Source organism: Pelodiscus sinensis, chromosome 1, assembly GCF_049634645.1.
Source record: "Pelodiscus sinensis isolate JC-2024 chromosome 1, ASM4963464v1, whole genome shotgun sequence".
Classification (NCBI taxonomy): domain Eukaryota; kingdom Metazoa; phylum Chordata; order Testudines; family Trionychidae; genus Pelodiscus; species Pelodiscus sinensis.
This window is the reverse complement of record NC_134711.1, coordinates 206,990,270-207,009,392: the sequence shown is the minus strand read 5'-3', so window position 1 is coordinate 207,009,392 and position 19,123 is coordinate 206,990,270. Positions and strand designations below refer to the sequence as shown.

Sequence of the window (19,123 nt, the reverse complement as noted above, 5' to 3'; positions counted from 1 at the left end):
AGGTCCCAAATTCACCCTTCCTCTCACATGCTTTGGGAAATAGATTGGGACAAGTACCTAAAGATCTTAGGTCTCCAGTTGCTCAGTTGCATTTAATAGTGTTTGAATGGTCATTCATGGGTCAAATCCCCCCCTCCCCCTCAGGAAAGGGAATTGTAATTTTTACCTCTTTGCCTTAGACCTGTGCATACACCTGGGAAGGTGGGGAGAGTTTCTGCTGCTTCCTCCTCTTGGAATCAAAGCAGCTTAACATTTTATTAGACATTCCAAAGGTGTTTCACTAGTGGAGGAAGCCAAATCAGCACAAACCCCTGGCCACCCAAAGCATGACCTTTCTACGGCCAATGAGCAGTCTTTTGGCACTTAAAGACTAACAATTTCTATGGCCAGTTCTTCTCCCTGTTGGAATCGATGGAGTTTAACTAGAGTTATGCCAGTGCATCTGAATTCAGAGTCTGATCTGTTATCTAGAGGAGAGTTCAGACAGAAAGTAGCAGGGTAGGTTAAATATGTATTTAAAAACAAAGATTTTTGAAAAGAAAATGCATATGTTTGCAGACCTGAGGAAGAGCTCTGTGACACTCGAAAGTCTGTGTCTCTCACCAACAGAAATTGGTCCAATAAAAGACATTACCTCACCCACCTTGTCTCTCTAATAGATAATATTACCTCTGACTATAAATGGACAGATGAAATGCATGATGTGTCAGCTTGATGGCCTATTCTCCAGCTATCAGGATTACTATGCAAAAGAACTGGACTTGTGTTTACAATCACTTGATTCTTTCTCTGGGAGAGTTGTAGAGGCACAACATACAGACCTGAGAACTTGATGCCTTCTGCTGCCCAGCAACCCAGAAGGCCAGTTTAGGGCTGTTATTGGTCAGATGTGAATGAAGTCATGGTCACCCCGATTCATCCAGAAGCACAATTAAACAATCTGTAGGGCCACTTGAAGGTAATTATGTTAAAATACATTCAGCGAATAGGAGAGTTTTCAGAGCTCTGAATAGAACACAGGACTAGGGATGTGAATGTTTAACTGGTTAATTGGTTAACTCAGGGGTAGACAAAAGGGCCTCTGTGGGCCAGATCCAGCCCACCAGATGGGTTGATCCAGCCTGCAGAGGCCCTGCCATTTCCCCTTCCCTCCTCCCCCGGCCATTAGGAGCAGGAGGAAGCGCACAAAGTTTCCTCTGCCCTGCAAGAAACATGGGGCACTTCACGCACTCCTCCCACCCTCAGGCCAATCAGGGCTTGGAGGCGGGAGGAGTGCATGAAGATTCCTCTGCCCTACCCCCCACCCTGTGAGGAGCAAATACTAACGTGCTGCGCACTCCTGAAAGGGTGGGAGGAGACTTCACGCACTCCCTCATCCCCAAGCCCTGATTGGCCTGGGTGCAGGAGGAGTGCGCCAAGTTTCCTCCACTCTGCCCCCGCCCTGCAAGGAGCACACAGCACTTAGAAGCACCGTGCACTCCTGGCAGGGAGGGAGGAGGCTTCAAGTGCTTCCCCACCCCCCCGGGCCCTGATTGGGTTCTTGGTGCTTAGTGGGAAGGGGCAAAAGGGGCTCCCTCATCCCCAGACGACTCATGGTCTAGGGATGCCTAGAAGCATCCTGACCCCGCCCCTTCCGGTGCAGTACGGGGCCACTTCAAAATATGTTTAAGTTGCCTCCGGCAAAAAATTATTGCCCACCCCCTGAGTTAACTGGTGGTGGCTGGAGCAGCTCCCCGCCAGTCATGGGCAGGGGGCTGCTCTGGACCTGTAGGGTGCCTACTGTGGACTGGGGCTGCTATGGATTGGGACTGGAGTGGGCCCCCTGTTAAATTTCACATTTCACTGGTTAACCAATTAAATGGGACTTTACATCCCTACTGGGCACCACCATTAAAATGCTAAACCAGAAAAAAAGTCTTAACTGAGTGGAAAATCAAAAGTAGTAAATGTTGACAGAAATTATTATCAGCTAATATTACAGACAGCATTTCATACACAGATTATGGACAGTTTCTTCAGTAAATTTTTTGATGTTAGTATATGGATATGGATCCTTAAATTTCCATTTCTGTAGCACAATATATATTGTCATTTTCCTAGATGTAGGGCTTATTGTGTCAGTATATAGTAGCAAAAGCTCATAATCCATGAATCACTACAAAGTATAATGTATAAACAAAAATCAGTGACACCTTGTATCATGGATCTGAGACAAAAGCACAATTTATATACATCAATTGCAGTGTAAGTTTTCTCACTGCAGCAGCTTCCAGTAATCCCTAGAAATGTTATAAAAACCAGGTTTTGCAGTAGTTGCTTTTCTAACATTTGTAATTCAAGACTAGTTCAGAATTTTGATTTTCTTTAAGTATTAAATTTAATGTTTTGGAGGCACAATTTTAAAAAAATACTAAAAGTTAGTTGGATTTTTAATTTTTTTCCTGCTTCTAAACTGAAACTTTAAAAGTGACCGAATACCATCTGCCCAGTCCTTTAGGGTGTGTCTAGACTACATGGCTCTGTCGATGGAGCCATGTAAATTAGTGTATTCAGCATAATCAAATAAACAAGGCCGCCGTGTTGTGCCGATGATCAGCTGATCCGGCACAGCCTAGACGCAGATCTGTCGGCTGGGGAAGCCTTTGCCAACCGATCCTGTAAGCCTCGTTTCATGAGGCATAAGGGATCAGTCGGCAAAGGCTTCCGCAGCTGACAGTTCCACGTCTAGGCTGCCGCGCTGTGCCGGATCAGCTGATAGTCCGCACAGCGTGGTGGCCACGTTTACTTTAATGAAGTGGGGATTATTTAAATCCCAGTTTTTTTGACTATGCCGAATACACTAATTTACATGGCTCCGGCGACAGAGCCATGTAGTCTAGACACACGCTTAGTGTTTTGGAGGCACAAGTTTTTTTTAAAAAATACTAAAAGTTAGTTGGATTTTTCAATTTTTTTTCCTACTTCTAAACTGAAACTTTCAAAGTGACCAAATACTGTCTGCCCAGTCCTTCTCTTTAAGTGAAGAAAAAAAGGCTATCGGTTTAATTCAAAATGTGTTTTAAAAAAGAAAACTTGTTTACGTGTAACATATTAAGTTTAATAGTTTATTAAAATGTATATCAAAGTTATAAATCTCCTAAACTGTGAGTTAATAATGCACACTATTTTGAAATCTAATACATAAAAGGTGAAATTCTAGCCAACAGACTGAAGTCAATGGCAAAATGTTCATTGATTTCAAAGCCGAGATTTCAAACTGTTATGCCTTTTTATATAAAAAAAAAGTCAGCTCTGTTCAGTTAAATCACACTTTATAATAATCAGAGTTAATATATGTAGGCCTAGATAATTCAAAATGCTACAGAAGTATTAGCTACTTAATCTTTGCAATACCTCACTAAGGGTATGTCTACACTACCCCGCTAGTTCGAACTAGCGGGGTAATGTAGGCATACCGCACTTGCAAATGAAACCTGGGATTTGAATTTCCTGGGCTTCATTTGCATAAGCGGGGAGCTGCCATTTTTAAAATTCCGCTGGTTCGAACCCCATGCAGCGCGGCAACACGGGGCTCGAACTAGGTAGTTCGGACTAGGCTTCCTATTCCGAACTATCGGTACACCTCCTAAACTTTCACGAGGAGTAACGGTAGTTCGAACTAGGAAGCCTAGTTTGAACTACCTAGTTCGTGCCCCGTGTAGCCATGTTGCACGGGTTCGAAACAGCGGGGTTTTAAAAATGGCGGCTCCCCGCTTATGCAAATGAAGCCCAGGAAATTCAAATCCCGGGCTTCATTTGCAAGTGCGGTATGCCTACATTACCCCGCTAGTTCGAACTAGCGGGGTAGTGTAGACATACCCTTCCTGTGCAGAAAGTACGACCTATCTGCTCTCTGGGGAGCAATACTGCCCTGTCCTGCTGAGCTAGAACCTCTTGTCTCCTCCCAGCGAAGGCACAGATTTGGGGTCACAGCTGAGCAACACAGACACTGAGAGCAGCTCAGCTCTGGAAGGCTCAGTCAAAGGTATCTGACAGCATCCAGAGTATTCTGCCCCAATAGGACCAAAACACCAGAGAAATCCATCTGACTATGCATAAAATTTATACAGACAGAGCTCATAAGTTGTTCTTCCCCTCTATCAATGACAGAGCAATATGTACAGCTGTTGCTCCCCAACTCCGGTAACGATTATTTACACTGGGCTTATTAATAAACAAAAGTGATTTTATTAAATATAAAAAAGGTAATGGTTGCAAGTGATAACAGACAGATCAAAGTAAGTTACTAGGCAAAATAAAACAAAACATGCCAGCTAATCTTAATACACCAAAAAACGTATTACTTGCAATTTCTTACTGTAACAGTAGTTTTAATTGCTTGTTTCACAAGCTGGGAAGCCTCCACACTTTGGGCCCACTACTTCCCCCAGTTCAGTCTTAGATGTTTCCAGCAGTCATCTTAGATGGTAACCAGGAGTCTCTTGGTATCTGGCAGCCCCCTATTGTTTGGTTTTATGCCTTTATACAGTTTTTGCTCAAAGTGGGAATCCTTTGTGTTCAGTTCAAACTTTTCTCACGTTGAGTGGAAAAGAACAGTATCCAAAACGGTTTCCAGCATCAGCTGCCCTGGGCACATATCTTTGTAGGACCAGGCTCAGAGGAGAAGCAAGATTATTCACAGCTCATTGTCCCGATCACTGGGCCATTAAGTTCCTTGAGTACCACTAATGGTCCTTACTTAGCAGGTCTAGATCAGTAAATAGGTTTATATTTCTAATTTAAAATACAGAAATGATAAATGCACACAAACATAATATACACGTGCAGGGGATTATAAGCATTCCAATTATTACAAGCAGTTGTTTGCATAAAGCATGGTCAAGTTAAGCATTCTATTCATAAGCATTTTTCCATAAAGAATGTGGGGGTTCAACATCACAATAATATCACTTTTGATTAACATTAACTGACAAGGCTGGGATATTTAAAATGTATATTCAACAATGTATGAGTTCTATAATTTTGAATATTCTCTATTAAAAGATTTTATCAGTTTAAATTTTAATATGATCCTGTATTTTCTGGCACAGCCATTCTTTGGGACCCAGAAAACATATTGGCTGTATACATGGTAATTCTCTGGATTCTCCTGGTGTGTTTAGTGAAGCCATCAACAGACATTATTTATCATGGGAAGGGCTATTGTTTGAAAATAAAATCTGTGATCTTTTTTCACTTTTAAATCAGCAGCAATTCTTCAGGACAACATTTTTATGTTCTTTCAAGACTAAACTTGTATTATTTTAAAATAATCCCTGGCTAATACTTTTGTGTTGTTCATTATAAACAAAATGTAGATTGTCAAGCAATTGATATAGAGATGTTTTTATTTCCTGATATTAGAAATATAAGTACTAGCTCTTACCTGAATGGATCTGACATTTGAAACTGGCTGTTTTGACATTCTCAGGAGAGTGCCTTATCCCTGCAAGCAAAATGAGAAACCGTTACAGGCTCTGACATTCCGATAGCACAGCTTGATAAACTAGAACTTAACCCATGCTGCTTCTTGACAGGCATCCATTTCATCAGCCCTTCTACTCTCAGAGTCTCAGTTTCAGAGTTGCTTAGATACTCACTTCTAATACCTGAGGGAATGAGAACACCTGAGCTTCCTTAGTTAATCTTTCATAGCCAGAAATGGTGATACTGCTTTCACATGAAAAAAAATAGTGAGGGGAATCAGAAATTCCTAAGACATTAAGGACATCCTAGAATGAGCAGTAGCAAAAGGAAGAAGTTTGGGGCAAACAAGGGAGTGTTATGTTACCTCGTAAGTAGAGGTTACTGAATCCCTGAGTCTGAACCTGGCCTTTGCAAATGAAAATGTAATCCTGAAGAATGCGCATTTAACAAATAAAAATGTGCCCAATTCCTGACTCCCAAAGCCTTAAAAATCTCCCAAATCCATTTGTACATATACTATAATTTAATGGTATCTATTTTTTTCAAAGTCCTTCTTGGAAATCTTAAAGACACAGAGGACTTTTCCTTCAAAGATGTATATTTAGTGAGTTTTTTCAGCAATAGCTTGAGACAGAATTAAGTTATTAATTCTTAAGAATTAAGAATGGAGATCATTCAGATAAACATGGAAAAACTGATACTGACTTAATATACAAATTTACACGAGGTCAGTAGCTCAGTTCTACTGACTCTCAAGTCAATAAGATCAATAAAGAAAACGAGAATCAAATTCTACCCTCAGTTTCACTCAGGCAAACTCATTGGATTGAATTTTGCCCTTGGCTTTTTACTGTTTTTTGTGAGGGCTCTGTTTTCAGTTTGGGTAGGCCTGTTTAAGGATTTTGGGTCCAAAAATCCCATCATATAAATTATACAGTTCCAGGTGCTTTTTGCACTGTGATAGCCTAAAACCAGACAGTTTAAACAGCTTTGGTGTGCATCGTGTTGTCTATTAGACTAACTTTCGTGGTGAAATACTGGGTCACTGAAGTCAATGGCAAAACTCCCAGGTTTCCACCCTTGCATTCATTTTTTAAAGTTGCTACTGTGCATAGAAAATAATTATTTTTTCAGATGACTGACAGAAAGTCTATATTGATGCACAATGTTAGTATTCAGTGATTGCATTTCAAGGATTATAAAAAACTACGAACCGTTAGAAAGATCTGATTATGATTTATAATATAAAAAGGTGTAATTAATTTATGCTCTGATCTTTCCCCCTTTCTAATCACAATTTAAAATGAAAACAGAGGCAAAGGAAATTAACACACATGCACATTTTAAAATACTATAGGACTGCTTTAAACCACAGCAGCAATGAAATTACAGTGAAGACTTCCAGCGTATGGCAACATGCTCCCCCATCTCACGAGAAACAGCTGATATACACTTCCCTCAGCCTTTGGGTATACTTAAACATGGATGGGTTAGGAATTAGATTAAATCTTTACTTAGAATGTCTTTCTCTAAACCAAGCCATCTTATGTTTTGTAATATGCTGTGAGTTCCTAAGAAACCTGTGTTGAAACTGATTGCAATCAGACACTGGTTCCTAAAGAGAGATGTATGATACAATTGTGTAGGATTGCTTTTGGAGGAGGAGGTGATTTTTTCCTTCCAGTTCATGCTGCCCTCGTTATTGCCAGAGAAATCAGGACAACAGCGCACTGATGAGTAAAAATAGACAACCTTCTCTGGCTGCATTCCCTCCCCTTCTACTCTCTCTCAATTCACTTTTAGCATATTTACTAACCGTGAAATGTATAGAAATAAAACTTGACTGCCATGGATTAATACATATAAATACTTTTGTTTTGCCATGTATATCTGAAAGATATTCAGCAAAATACTGCGTTACCACATTCTTTTATTTCTGGCTTTTTGAGCAGATTTGCAAACATGAACAAATCACAGCTCAGATTGATTATCAGCTAAGAGTTTAAACCCTTTTGCCAGGCAAATTGTCTGACATACACACAGCCTTGTTCTCAAGCCTCTTTGACTTCCCCACAACTTACCTTTTACCTTTTATGGCCTGAATGTGAAGGCAAAACTTTGAAAGCAATTACATTCTTATTTCAGTTTGTTACTATTTAATGTCTGACTTCCAATGCAAACTTTTTTACTTTGTAGCGAAATCACTCATGAACAGGAATATTTGATAGGAAGGAATCAGCAGTATTTGTAAATGAGTTTAAAAAACAATTATTTTCTCTACTTCAGCTAAAAATAATTCCTGAGAGAGGTGTAGAAAGAGGTGCAGCTGTGTGGACAAACTAATTTCTTATTCAATTTGCTTTAAATATAGTTGAGATACACGCGGCACTGTCATAATGTCCATCTTTTATAATCTTACTGCACATTAGAGGGGGGGACCCAAACACTGAATGCTGTCCTCTTACCTCCTGCTGTACTCATGAAATCAAACACCAAAGGTGTTTTGGCCAGAAAGCTGCCGTGTGTTTTCTTATAAAAGACTTACAGGAACTACACCACTGTGACACCAAACTGGTACTGAGGAAAAGGAGAAAACCCCACTTTGCCAGACTCAAACTGACTACATTCTGCAGGCAAGTACAATTATACATAATGTTTTTGATAACACAATTGTTTCTTCCTCCACTACTGTTTGGTGCTACAGTTACAGTGGAGAAAACTTACCTTTCCACCGTACCCACTCCCCCTATCCCAAACATTTTTTTACCAACTGCAAGAATTTTTTAGAAAAAAATAAACATATATTGGTACAGTATACATGCTGCTACTGTACATAGATTTGCTTATGATGTCACCAAGTATTAAAGCAGCTTTCTGTTTTAAATCTTTTAAGATCTCCGTAGTTTACATAGCAGTAGCAAAAACAATCTGCACTAAACACATTCATGTGCTGCACAAAATGTTAAAATAAACAGCGACTTCAGACACTTCACAGAACCTTTCAAGTTTGCAAATGATACCTTCAGCTTAGCTTACTTATTTATTTATATAATAAAAGTTCCAAACCGTCAAGTGAGTATATACACTTCTTTTCGATGCTGAAAGAGACACCTTCTTCAGTGAGCTGAGATCTTGACTGTGATCCTTTAAATGTGTCTGAAATAGCTAGAGTGCTTTCTGCCTGTATGGTACTGGGAGCTGCTCAGAGTTGGAGTGGAACTGAGTTTAGAAGCTAAGTGTAAAAGCAAATTCCTGTCATAGCTTGGAGTTGTTCTCCCTAAATATAGATTTTGATACATCATGTAACTTCATTCCCTCTGTGACACTTGAACTCTTAAAACCAGGGTTCAAGTGTCAAGTAATAGCAGTTAATGGAACACACCTTTGGGTCATTTTTGCTGCCACGCACACTGTAGTTTTTGGGTGTTCACAGGAGCAAAGCACACAAAGGATAGAAGGCAGGGCATATCCTTAAACTTTCCCTATTCTGTTTCAGGCATCGCTTACTCAAGGTTATCTCTTTATCTCTGCACCAAACCAAGGACTGATTACAAAAGCATACTGTACATTTTTCAGCCATGTATATACACTTCTTAGGTGTTCACTAATTTTGTTTGCCTTAATTTTTGGGTCTGAAATCACAGGAAACTGCAAGTCCAGAGAAACTCTGAAACTCAGCCACCAGGTGAGTCCTCAAAAACAGAAGCACACAAAATTAATGGATCCTTCTGAAAGTGTTGGCTTTAACAAATATTTGTTAAATGTTAGGGATCTAGGTTAAGAAATACTTAGGTAGTACAAATGGGAGCAATCATTGTGGCTAATACAATAAGTCCACTTTCTTTGTACTATTTCATGACAGGGTACTGATGTGAGCAATTATCCTTAATTCCTCTCCTAGGCATGTACATTAGACATATCTTGATCCTCTTTCATGAGAACTCAGATTGGTCTAGCCTCACAGTTGTGATTTTCACCAAAGCGCAAATTTTCCCATTAGTGCAGATCACGTATGAAGCACAAGAAAGATATCACACTTGTGTGACATCACCCCTATATTTACACTCACACGACTGCAGCCTCCAGTTCATCGGGACCTCGCGGGAACTGACATTCTTCTTCTCCCGTTATTTCTGCTTCAGCAGTGCCCACCATGTCTGACCAAAGACACCAATGATGAAAAGACAGCAGAAACTAAAGACAGCTGCGGCAGCAGCAATGCCATCATTTGCAGTATTGTGTCAGGTTGTGCTGCTGCTGACAGAATACACTGGGATGAAATGGCTTCGCCCTCCTTCCCCATCACAGCTCCCTAGATTTGTGCAACTCTGTCTGAACCTACCACTGCTTGGGACTGAGTGCATTGAGCCTAAGCTGAAGTTCATAGTCACATGCAAATGATCTGAAAATATATAAATTAACTCATTACATAATTTGCAGAAGATATCACAGAAGAAGCTCACAAGAATTAATAGTTATGCATCCAGTTAGTTAAAAATATACACCTATGTGGCTGCAGTAGCACTAATGACTGGTACTGCACAAACCAATTTAAAAACAGATTCAAAGCACTTTTTTACCTTAACTATACTGAAATATTATATGTTTTATTGCAATTTCAGCAGGCTCTTCCTTTTCATTTGGCAGCCTATGGGAAATGAATTATCAGTTGGTCTCTAGTGCGTGCTAGGTACACAAAATGCTCAGTGCATATGTCCATTTGCACATGCAATTGCCTCACTGGAATGTAGAAATGGGTAGTTTTTAGAGTGTAAAAATTGTGGAGATTAACAATTTTCAAACTTAATTTGGACTATAGAGACATTTATAAACAGTTCACAGTTTGATTTGTAATTTTAAAAATAACTCAGCCAAATAAAAAGAAAAAGCCATCTGAAATTTCAATACAACAGTTAATATTCCAGTATACTTATTTAAAGTTGTTGCCACTTGGCTTTAGTTCTATTGTTAGAATGAGCTAAAATATTTTTGAGGACAGGTGATTTTTTTTAAACTTATAAAATGTAAAACTTCACAGCTATGGCTTCAGATCCATGGTTTAGTGCTCTGATAAAAAAAATGGCTTTATCCAGAAGTGGAGTTTTTTCAATATATTATTAACTCATAGCTTATGGTTGGTAGGGGATTGATACTGTTTTAAATGTAGCTTTACTCTGTGAAGTTGCTCTTTAAAATTTGCACTGTGGGCTATCCACATTAATTGCTTTAATTATTTCCATATTAAATGCATTCAGTTTACAGGTAAAAAGATTACTTTCTAACTGCCAGCCCTGTACTTTTATTTATTTTTATTTGATACTACAGCATATGTGCTACATATCCTCCTAAGATAGGAAAGTCAAGCAGTGCTATGTCATCACCAGAAATAAAGGCTCTACTGTCCAAATGAAACCTTTTCTTACACCTCTTCAATTCCATTTTCTTCAGATTATGCTTGGAGTGACACCGATATAGACCTATTTCCTTCAATAGATTTGTACATTACTAATAAATGAGAATTTACTAAACAAACCTATTGATGTACAAGAAGGAAGAAGAATCAAGTTCAGGTTCTAGCTGTGTTAAGTGCATTGAGATAAAAGGAGTAAAAATCATTAAAAGTACAGTTTGTCACTGAAGACAAAGAATGTCACAGCAGACTCGTGTAAGAAAGTGCCAGTTTTGCAATCGCTTTGAAGAGTACAGCCACAGATTTATGCTACGGGTGTATGCTAACATGTACATGCATCTCTCGTGTATGTGTAGTTGCTAATTTAACAAGTTGCTAATGATCCGAAGGAAAACAAAACATAAGAGCTGCCATACTGGATCAGACCATGATCCATCTTACCCAGTATCATATCTCTGACAGTGGCCTCTACCAGAGATTCAGGGGAATGTACAAAATAGGGCAATTTTAGAATGTTTCATCCCTGTTTTCAACCTTCCAGCTGTTGGAAATCAGAGATTTAGAGTTGCTTCAAGCATGTGGTTCTGTCCCCAATCATCCTGGTTAACAGTCATTGATGAACCTTTCCTCTATAAACTCATTCAATTATTTCATGAACATTGCTATACTTTTTACTATCATCCCATCCCATGGCAATGAGTTCCATAGGTTGAGTGTGCATTTCATGAAAAAATCCTTGTTTCTATTAAACCTTCTGCCTATTAATTTCATCAGGTGAGCCATGCTTTTTGTATTGTGTGAAAAGATAAACAACATTTTTCACTTCTTCCAGCAAAGAACAAGATTGTATAGATGCTTTTTTTAATAGATGGGATGACAAAAACTGCACAAAATTCAAGGTATGTCTGCACTATGAATTGATATAGTGGCATTATGATATGGTCTGTCTTCTTTCTATCCTTTTCTTACTAATTTCTTACTTACAGTTAGCCTTTTTGACTACTGCTGCACACTGAATGGAAGTTTCCAGAGAACTATTCATGGTACTCCAAGATTGCTTTCTTGAGCAGAAACAGTTAATTGATTTAGAATCCATCATTTTGTATATATAATTGGGATTATATTTTCCAATGTTCATTATTTTGCACTTGTCAACATTAAGTTTCCTCTATCATTTTATTGTCCAGTAATCCAGTTTTGTCATATCTCTTGTAACTCCTCGCAGTCTGCTTTGGTATAACTATCTTGAAAAATTTTGTATCATCTGCCAACTTTGCCACTTCACTCCCTTTTCCAGATCATTAATAAACATGTTGAACAGTACAGGTCCCAGTACATGTCCTCCAAAGATCCCTCTCCTTTGTGAAAACTGACCATTTATTCCTAATCTTTGCTTCCTATCTTTTAACCAGTTACTGATCCAAAAGATTTTCCTTCTTATCCCAGGACTATTTATTTTTCATAAGAGACTTTGAGAACGTAACATTGGAGGGGAGAGGAGGGAGAGGTTAATGACAGACTTCAGTTGTGCCTGTCAAAGAAATGTCATTTGAAGAAAGTAAATGACTTAACAATGCATCATGTAAATCATACAAGACATGTATTCCAGTTTTCCCACCCCTCACAAATGTTTAACTGGACAGGACAGGACAGGACAGGACAGGACAGGACAGGAAAATCATTTTCTCCTGAGTTCTTGGAAATTATGCCAAACATTAAATAATAGTAGAGGGTAATATCAACAGTGAAATACATACAATAATATGGAAATAATGATTGCCACTGTTTAATGTACTAATGAAATGGAAATCATAAAATATTATTCACTTAATGACTCATTGTTGAAAATACCTTTTTGAGTTGACAAATGTCATTCTGTCTCTCTCCGTTTTTTTCCAAATTGAAAATTGGTGATTATTGTTACAATCTGTTCCACAAAGAAATAATTAGCCTTGTATTAAGGAGAATGGTCTCAATAGACACTGCCAGATGACCTTGTTCTAAATCCTGAATTTCTAACATCTTTTAATAGCTGTGTTTTTATTATCAAGATTTTATACCTGTACTAGGTTTTTACAACCACATTATGAAGGTAACCCATATAAATCCTAGAATATAATAGTCTTTACCAGATATAATATACAGAAGTCATATGGTCAGTTGCCTCATACTATTTGTGCACAGCAATAAAATCTCACCAAAAATATTTTGATAAATTGAACCATGAGGCTGTAGCACAAACCAAGGAAAATATAGCCATCCAAACTGACAACATAAGAAGAGGGGTAGTGAAGAGATTAAAATACATATACTCATTGAAAACAATGTGCTGGTACCATAAATATCTTCTTTAAAGCACTCCAGTGATTCAATATCAGCATAATTTCCTAAGAATGTTTTATACTGGTATTTTTTTAAAAAACTAGGCATAGTTTACATCATGTGAGAGGATGGGTTGTATACTGAAAGATGGGCTATATTTCCTATCCAAAGATAACAGAACCTGAATAAGAAACTGCAAATATTAAGCTGCTTCATTCAGCTACATTTGGTTGTGCTACCTTTTGAAGTACAGCTGAATTCTCAAAAGCCAGCTCTCTTCAAGGAGCTGAAGTTGCTATTTGAAAAGTGATTGTCATGATATGAAAACAACATTTCAAAACTACAGATTTATACTAACTTTATTTGTTATGTCTGTCAACTGACGGTCAGAATTTAAAGCAGATAGCTAATTGGCACAGTCCCTGTACACAGGATGGACTTGTTGCATAGGTATTCAAGATATTACCATGGCAAAATTTGAACTAAGGCCTTGCCTTCACTAAGGAAAAGGTGTGCTCTTTCTCTGAGTTAGCTAATACATGGCAATTATCACGAGATAAAATCCTAATGAAAACAAGATAGTTTGTAGGTTTCACATAAATTAGCAAGTGAGGATAAAATATAAACACTAGCTCCATATCCTCTAACTTGCTGACTCATGAAAACTGCAAACTTGTTTTCATTAGGACTTTCTCTCATAGTGGTAAACTTGAGTTAAGAACACACCTTTTTTCCCCAGAGACGATGCACCCTAAAATCCTCAAAATTCAAAGCCAATAGACCTGTGTGACTATTTGAAAATCTGTTTGTACAATTTATTAATTTCATGTGAGATTATGAAGTTTATATGAATCAAGCAACAAATTCCATTTTGAGTGTGTGGGTTAATTGGATTCTCTTTGCCTTCCTGTTAGACTAAAATGTCAATGTGAAATAGAGTGTAGCTGACAACAGTTGGTGGATACATTGAAATGGACTGACTTTTAACCAGAACTAGTTAGTCAGAGGAGAGATCACCTGGCAACAAGGTCACCTGCTGGTAATGACCAGGAGATCATATGACGGTCTGGAAGGTTATAAAAGAACAGGAACTGATTCCTATGCTCTTTGGCCACTTTTTACCAGCTTAAGCTGAGAGGAGCCTCATGTAGTAGCCTGATGAGACAGTTTGAAACCTACCTTCCTGAACATAGACCCTCAGGGTACCTAAGGGAAAGGTGAATTAGAGGGAGGGGAAGTACATATGTTTGTTATTTTTGTAAAGGTCTGTGTATTTCTCATGTGATTGAGAGCAATAGTGTGTGTGTGTGTGTGTGTGTGTGTGTGTTATGCTAGCTACACCCTACCACATGGCCCTTTGAAAAAATAATTTAGCAGGTTCAGGCCTTAGAGCTCAAGGAGGAAATACATTGAAGCTGCACAGGGATCATGATGAGACAATATTGGTAACAAGAGCTGGGGCAGAGAGACTGCATAGTCTAAGTTCTCAGGACAGACAGGTTGCTAGATACAGCAGGAATTCTTAGCTGGTTTTGTCCCCCTTGAGATCACCCCAACATGCGAAAAAATTCTCTATGGTCCACTTCTGCCACAACAGCTGTTTGCTGTATATAAAAGCCAGGAACAGTGTTAAGGGATATGAAGTAGGGCAATTGCTGGAGGCCCTATGCACGAAGCTAAGTTGCTCAGGCTTCTATTTTAGCTGCTGGTGGGGGGAGGGAGGCTCAGGCCTCAAGGCTTCAGCCCTGTATGCCAGGGCTTAGGCTTTCTGCCTTGTGTCCCAATGAATCTAACACCGGTTCTACTTGGCAGACCACCTGAAACCTGCTCGTGACCCCCAGAGAACCTCAGACTCCTGGCTGAGAACCACTGAGATACAGGATCTGCACTTGAAGAAGATGATGATGATGTCACCATTTAGCGTTATGTTTTGAGGCCTGTCATTTAGCCTATTTGAGATGTAATTCAAACAGATTTTAAAAACCAATTTTACTGAGTTGTTTGAAAAGTCCAACAAGAAAGTTCCTGGTGTTTGTTTGTGTCCATATTAACTTTTGTAAGCAGATACCTGAAACATAAGCAAAAACTTTGACACTATCTTTAAATCAGTCCAGAAAGGTTTTTCACCCTGACACCTGAAATTCAACTCACAAAACTGTGTCACATCTTCTCTTTAGTTTTATGTAGCAACATAAATACTCCACATTTATTTTAAGAAATCAGTTTAAAACATCATAATATTCTATATCTGCTTAACTTCTATTATTTGAACATCTTTCAGACATTAAGACATTTTTATTTACAATATAAGCAGGGTAAGTGAAATGGTGGATAGTCTTCCTTTTATTATCTAAATCAATCTCTCTTGTATACCTTTCTGTAGTGTGCCGGTCACTGTGGCGTTCATCTTGTGCCTTGATTTCCTTACTCTCTCTGTTCTTGTTTCCTTTTGCTCCCTGCCCACTCCTCATTCAGCTCATCTAGCTATCCCTTTTGTATTCCCCCAAAACAAGCCTTTGTTCATGCAGTTCCCTGTTCCTGAAAACCCCCCTTACCTGAGTCCTGATCCTGCAAATATTTATGCATGTACTTTAAGTCCCAGGGGATTATTCATATGTTTAAAGTGTTTATTGGATCAGGTCACAAGGTATGCTGTGACTCTGCCCTCCTCTTAAGTCATTTATCAAACCTCCCTTCTTTAAAAGATGGCAATAATAATCTAATCAATATTTGCTCCAATCAACTCCAGACTCCTTTTGCAGACCTCAAGCATCACGCACTTACTTGCCCAAGTCACCTCCTGATTGCATCATCTTCATTCTACTCTGTAAAACCGTTCTGTGCCCATTCAGCTTTGTTTTGTCATATTCTCCTGTTGTTCTCAGCTGACTTTGTTTGAGCCTGCAAAGTGCTCAAGTCGGGTACACTTCATCACTTGTGCAAAACTCATTATAGGAACAGGACCTTCGCCTGTAAAAGTATATCAAGGGAAGGCCTTATTTTTTTAAAACCTCATCTGTATTTATGGTAATATATGAATAATAAACCTAGGCAATTCAATAATAGATCAAAGCTGAAATGAATAATCATTAGAGATGTAGATAATTAATCTCAAGATAAATCTGTTATTTAGCAGTTAGTTGCTTATGACACTGACACTGAGTGAATTTGTTTTTATTTTTATTCATGTATTATGTTCTATTTTGTATTTACATGCCCAATTATTTTTGATTAGTGCTATTATGCTTTTGCTAAAAGTCTCTCTAACATAAGTATAGTTTCACATAGGTTTAGGTTAGGGTGAGCAGACATCCCATTTTTATGGTAATATATGAATATTATTATGACAGTCCCTTATTTAAACCCCCCTAAAATTGTCTATTCTTTCTTAAAAATAGGAATACTCTCCCTTATTTTCTGTCTGCCCATCCCCCAGCATTGACAAGTCCTGCTGTAGGCTGGATCTCTGCTTGCCAACCGCCTGCTCACCAACAGTGAGTGTGGGGGGAGGGAGGGTCAGTGGTTAATAATGGGGGTGGGTATGCAAGGCTGGTGGCAGGGTGAAGATGCAGTGTGAGGTGCTGGCCACTCCCCCTGCAGGTCCATCAGTGCAGCCCCCACATGTGAACCCTAATATCTTAAAGATAAGAAGATAAATGAAAAGGATCTAACTACAATGTATTTCTATTTAACAGGGTCTCAGTCCACTCAATGTTAATTTGAATATTTGTATGATTGATTGCTACTGAACTCAAACATGAGTACTTTTACCAGGTGTCCTGTATTCAGCATATGGAAATACAGGTACCCTAACTTAAGTAGTCCTGAATAATGACAGATATGTGCTTCTGTGGCATTCATGGAGTCATTTTGCTTTTTCCATATGCCTCTCCAATTGTGATGGAATTGGAGCATGGGAGAATTCTGGAATTCCACTCCAGGACAGATAAAGGCTTGACTGACAACTGGGTATATTCCAACAGACGGTAAAGAGGATCATCTAGCCCCACTATAATGTGGCACTCCCATATTCTTTATGGAAATGTGCCTATAATATGAATGTGTAACATGAATATGCTTCATGCAAAATATTGCATGTAATCTATCATTAGAAAGCTTGTAATCTATTGAATGTGTCTAATTTATTTCTGGACATATATCATTTCTGTATTTAAAGTTAGATATATGAAGTATAAACATGTTTACTGGGAAATTCAAATCCTGGCTTCATTTGCAGTTTCGGTATGTCTAATTTACATCTCTCGAAAGAGGGATGTAGTCCAGACATACCCTAAATAAGCAATGCAAATTGAGCTACATCAATTGCATATCTTATTTAGAAATAGGGAGCATCTATACAGCACTTATTTCGAAATAGAGCACTCTTCCTCTAACTTTCCTTATTCCTCGTACAATGAGGATTACAGGAGTTGAAATAAGTCCTTCAGCTTGACAGTGTATTGACACGATTTCAAAATAACTGCCTGCTGTGTAGACATGGACTAAGTTATTTCAGAATAGCACTAGTTATTTCGGAATAGCGTTGCAGTGTAGACATACTCTTAATGAGCAATGACAGTCCAGGAATTTAAATATTAAAATGTATACCTACAGAAGACCATTATATTGACTTGCTGTTGTGGAGCGTGTTCCCAGTGGAAGCAATGTTCAAAGGATCCCACCCATAGGCTGGATGTTGAGCCCTGCATAAACCCAAACTGCTCCATGGGCCGCAAAAAGGAGATCCATGGGCCGCATGTTGAGTAGCCCTACTCTATGGTATGATCAGCACATCAGGTGATAGTCTCAAGGGGATCTCTGTGACTGAACCCATCACACCTTCATCTGTGCCCAAAGCCTCAATCTATTCTAAAGAAACAGGACTTGAGTGAGCTTTGCTTTTTGCTCACAGAAAAGTTGATATCTCAAGCACAGCTGCATTCCTCCGAAGCAGCAATTTACAACTGGCTTTTAAAGACAGTCTGTATAAAACAAGTCATAGTCATTCAGCATAAAAATCAAGCTAGTTTTTTAAACTTCATGCCTAGGGCTAGTAGGTGCTATAGAAATACATCATCATCATCATCACTCCCATAACTGCACTGGGGCACCATCACTGAGGAGCACAATCCACAATTTTTCTCCTTCCCTGATGATTGTTTGGCAATGCTTGAGTCTTTGAAGTCTGTTTCTGTCTACTCTTTTGTGGTGTCAATCCATCTCATATTTTGTCTAACTCTTCTTCTCTTCCTTTGTACTGTTCCTGGGAGGATGATCATGAATAGGCCAGATGATCTTGTATAGTGGTTGTACTGCTTCAGCTTGCACTTCTTCATAGTCACCAGGACATCTTCATATGACCCAACACATTGGTTGATGATGTTGCAGACCCCTCCATTGGTGATGTGGTCAAAGTAGGAAATGCTCAAGATTTTCTCTCATCTTTACTACCTAATTTTTCATTCAATTCTGCCGTAAGGATCCATGTCATATTCATTTACTTCATATTACACAATTGATTTTTGTAAGAGTTCTGACCAAATACTTTACAGAAGCCAGAATGCAAACCCCTGCCTCCTCTGCAAGTCTGCAAACACAAGACATAGACAATGTCTATCCTATACATCATTTTTAATTCTAGCATAGAAATAATAAAATATAAAATGCAACCATTTGCTTCCATAATGACTGTTCTAGAACAGTCTCAATATTATGACAAAAAAGGGTTCAGTTGTGCCTTCTTGTCATATTAAAAATACTCACTGAAATCACAGTAATAAGAGGGCAATCAGGTTCAGTGTTCAATTCACTCAAATATCTTCTGCATTATAGGAAGCTCCCTCTTCTGAAGAAACCAGCAATTTTGTGCGTTTGTCTCTATTAAGACTTCTGTCTGTGAGATGTACAAAGTGTGTTTTAGGAACA

General features: G+C 38.6%; 1 protein-coding gene and 1 long non-coding RNA gene across 5 annotated transcripts in view; one reads left to right on the top strand and one right to left on the bottom strand.

Annotated features, from left to right (window-relative positions):
* The window catches only part of SMPX (small muscle protein X-linked), a 64,932-nt gene extending 56,241 nt beyond the window's left edge, over window positions 1-8,691 (bottom strand). For 2 of the 4 annotated variants that reach the window (XM_006128754.4, XM_075913332.1), the window contains exons 1-2: window positions 8,533-8,691; window positions 5,426-5,485 (exon numbers count right to left, since the gene is read on the bottom strand). In XM_006128754.4, coding sequence (XP_006128816.2) covers window positions 5,426-5,464 — 39 coding nt within the window. In that variant the 5' untranslated portion in view covers window positions 5,465-5,485; window positions 8,533-8,691. Of the gene's footprint in view, window positions 1-5,425; window positions 5,492-8,532 lie in introns of those variants that run through there. The other 2 variants (XM_006128755.4, XM_014576363.3) reach the window with 2 other exon arrangements.
* LOC142823069 (uncharacterized) lies at window positions 7,927-17,202 on the top strand. The gene is made up of 4 exons (XR_012898430.1): window positions 7,927-8,099; window positions 9,111-9,151; window positions 11,709-11,775; window positions 15,011-17,202. It is a non-coding gene; the product is annotated as an uncharacterized LOC142823069 (long non-coding RNA).
* Window positions 17,203-19,123: the final 1,921 nt, after the last annotated feature.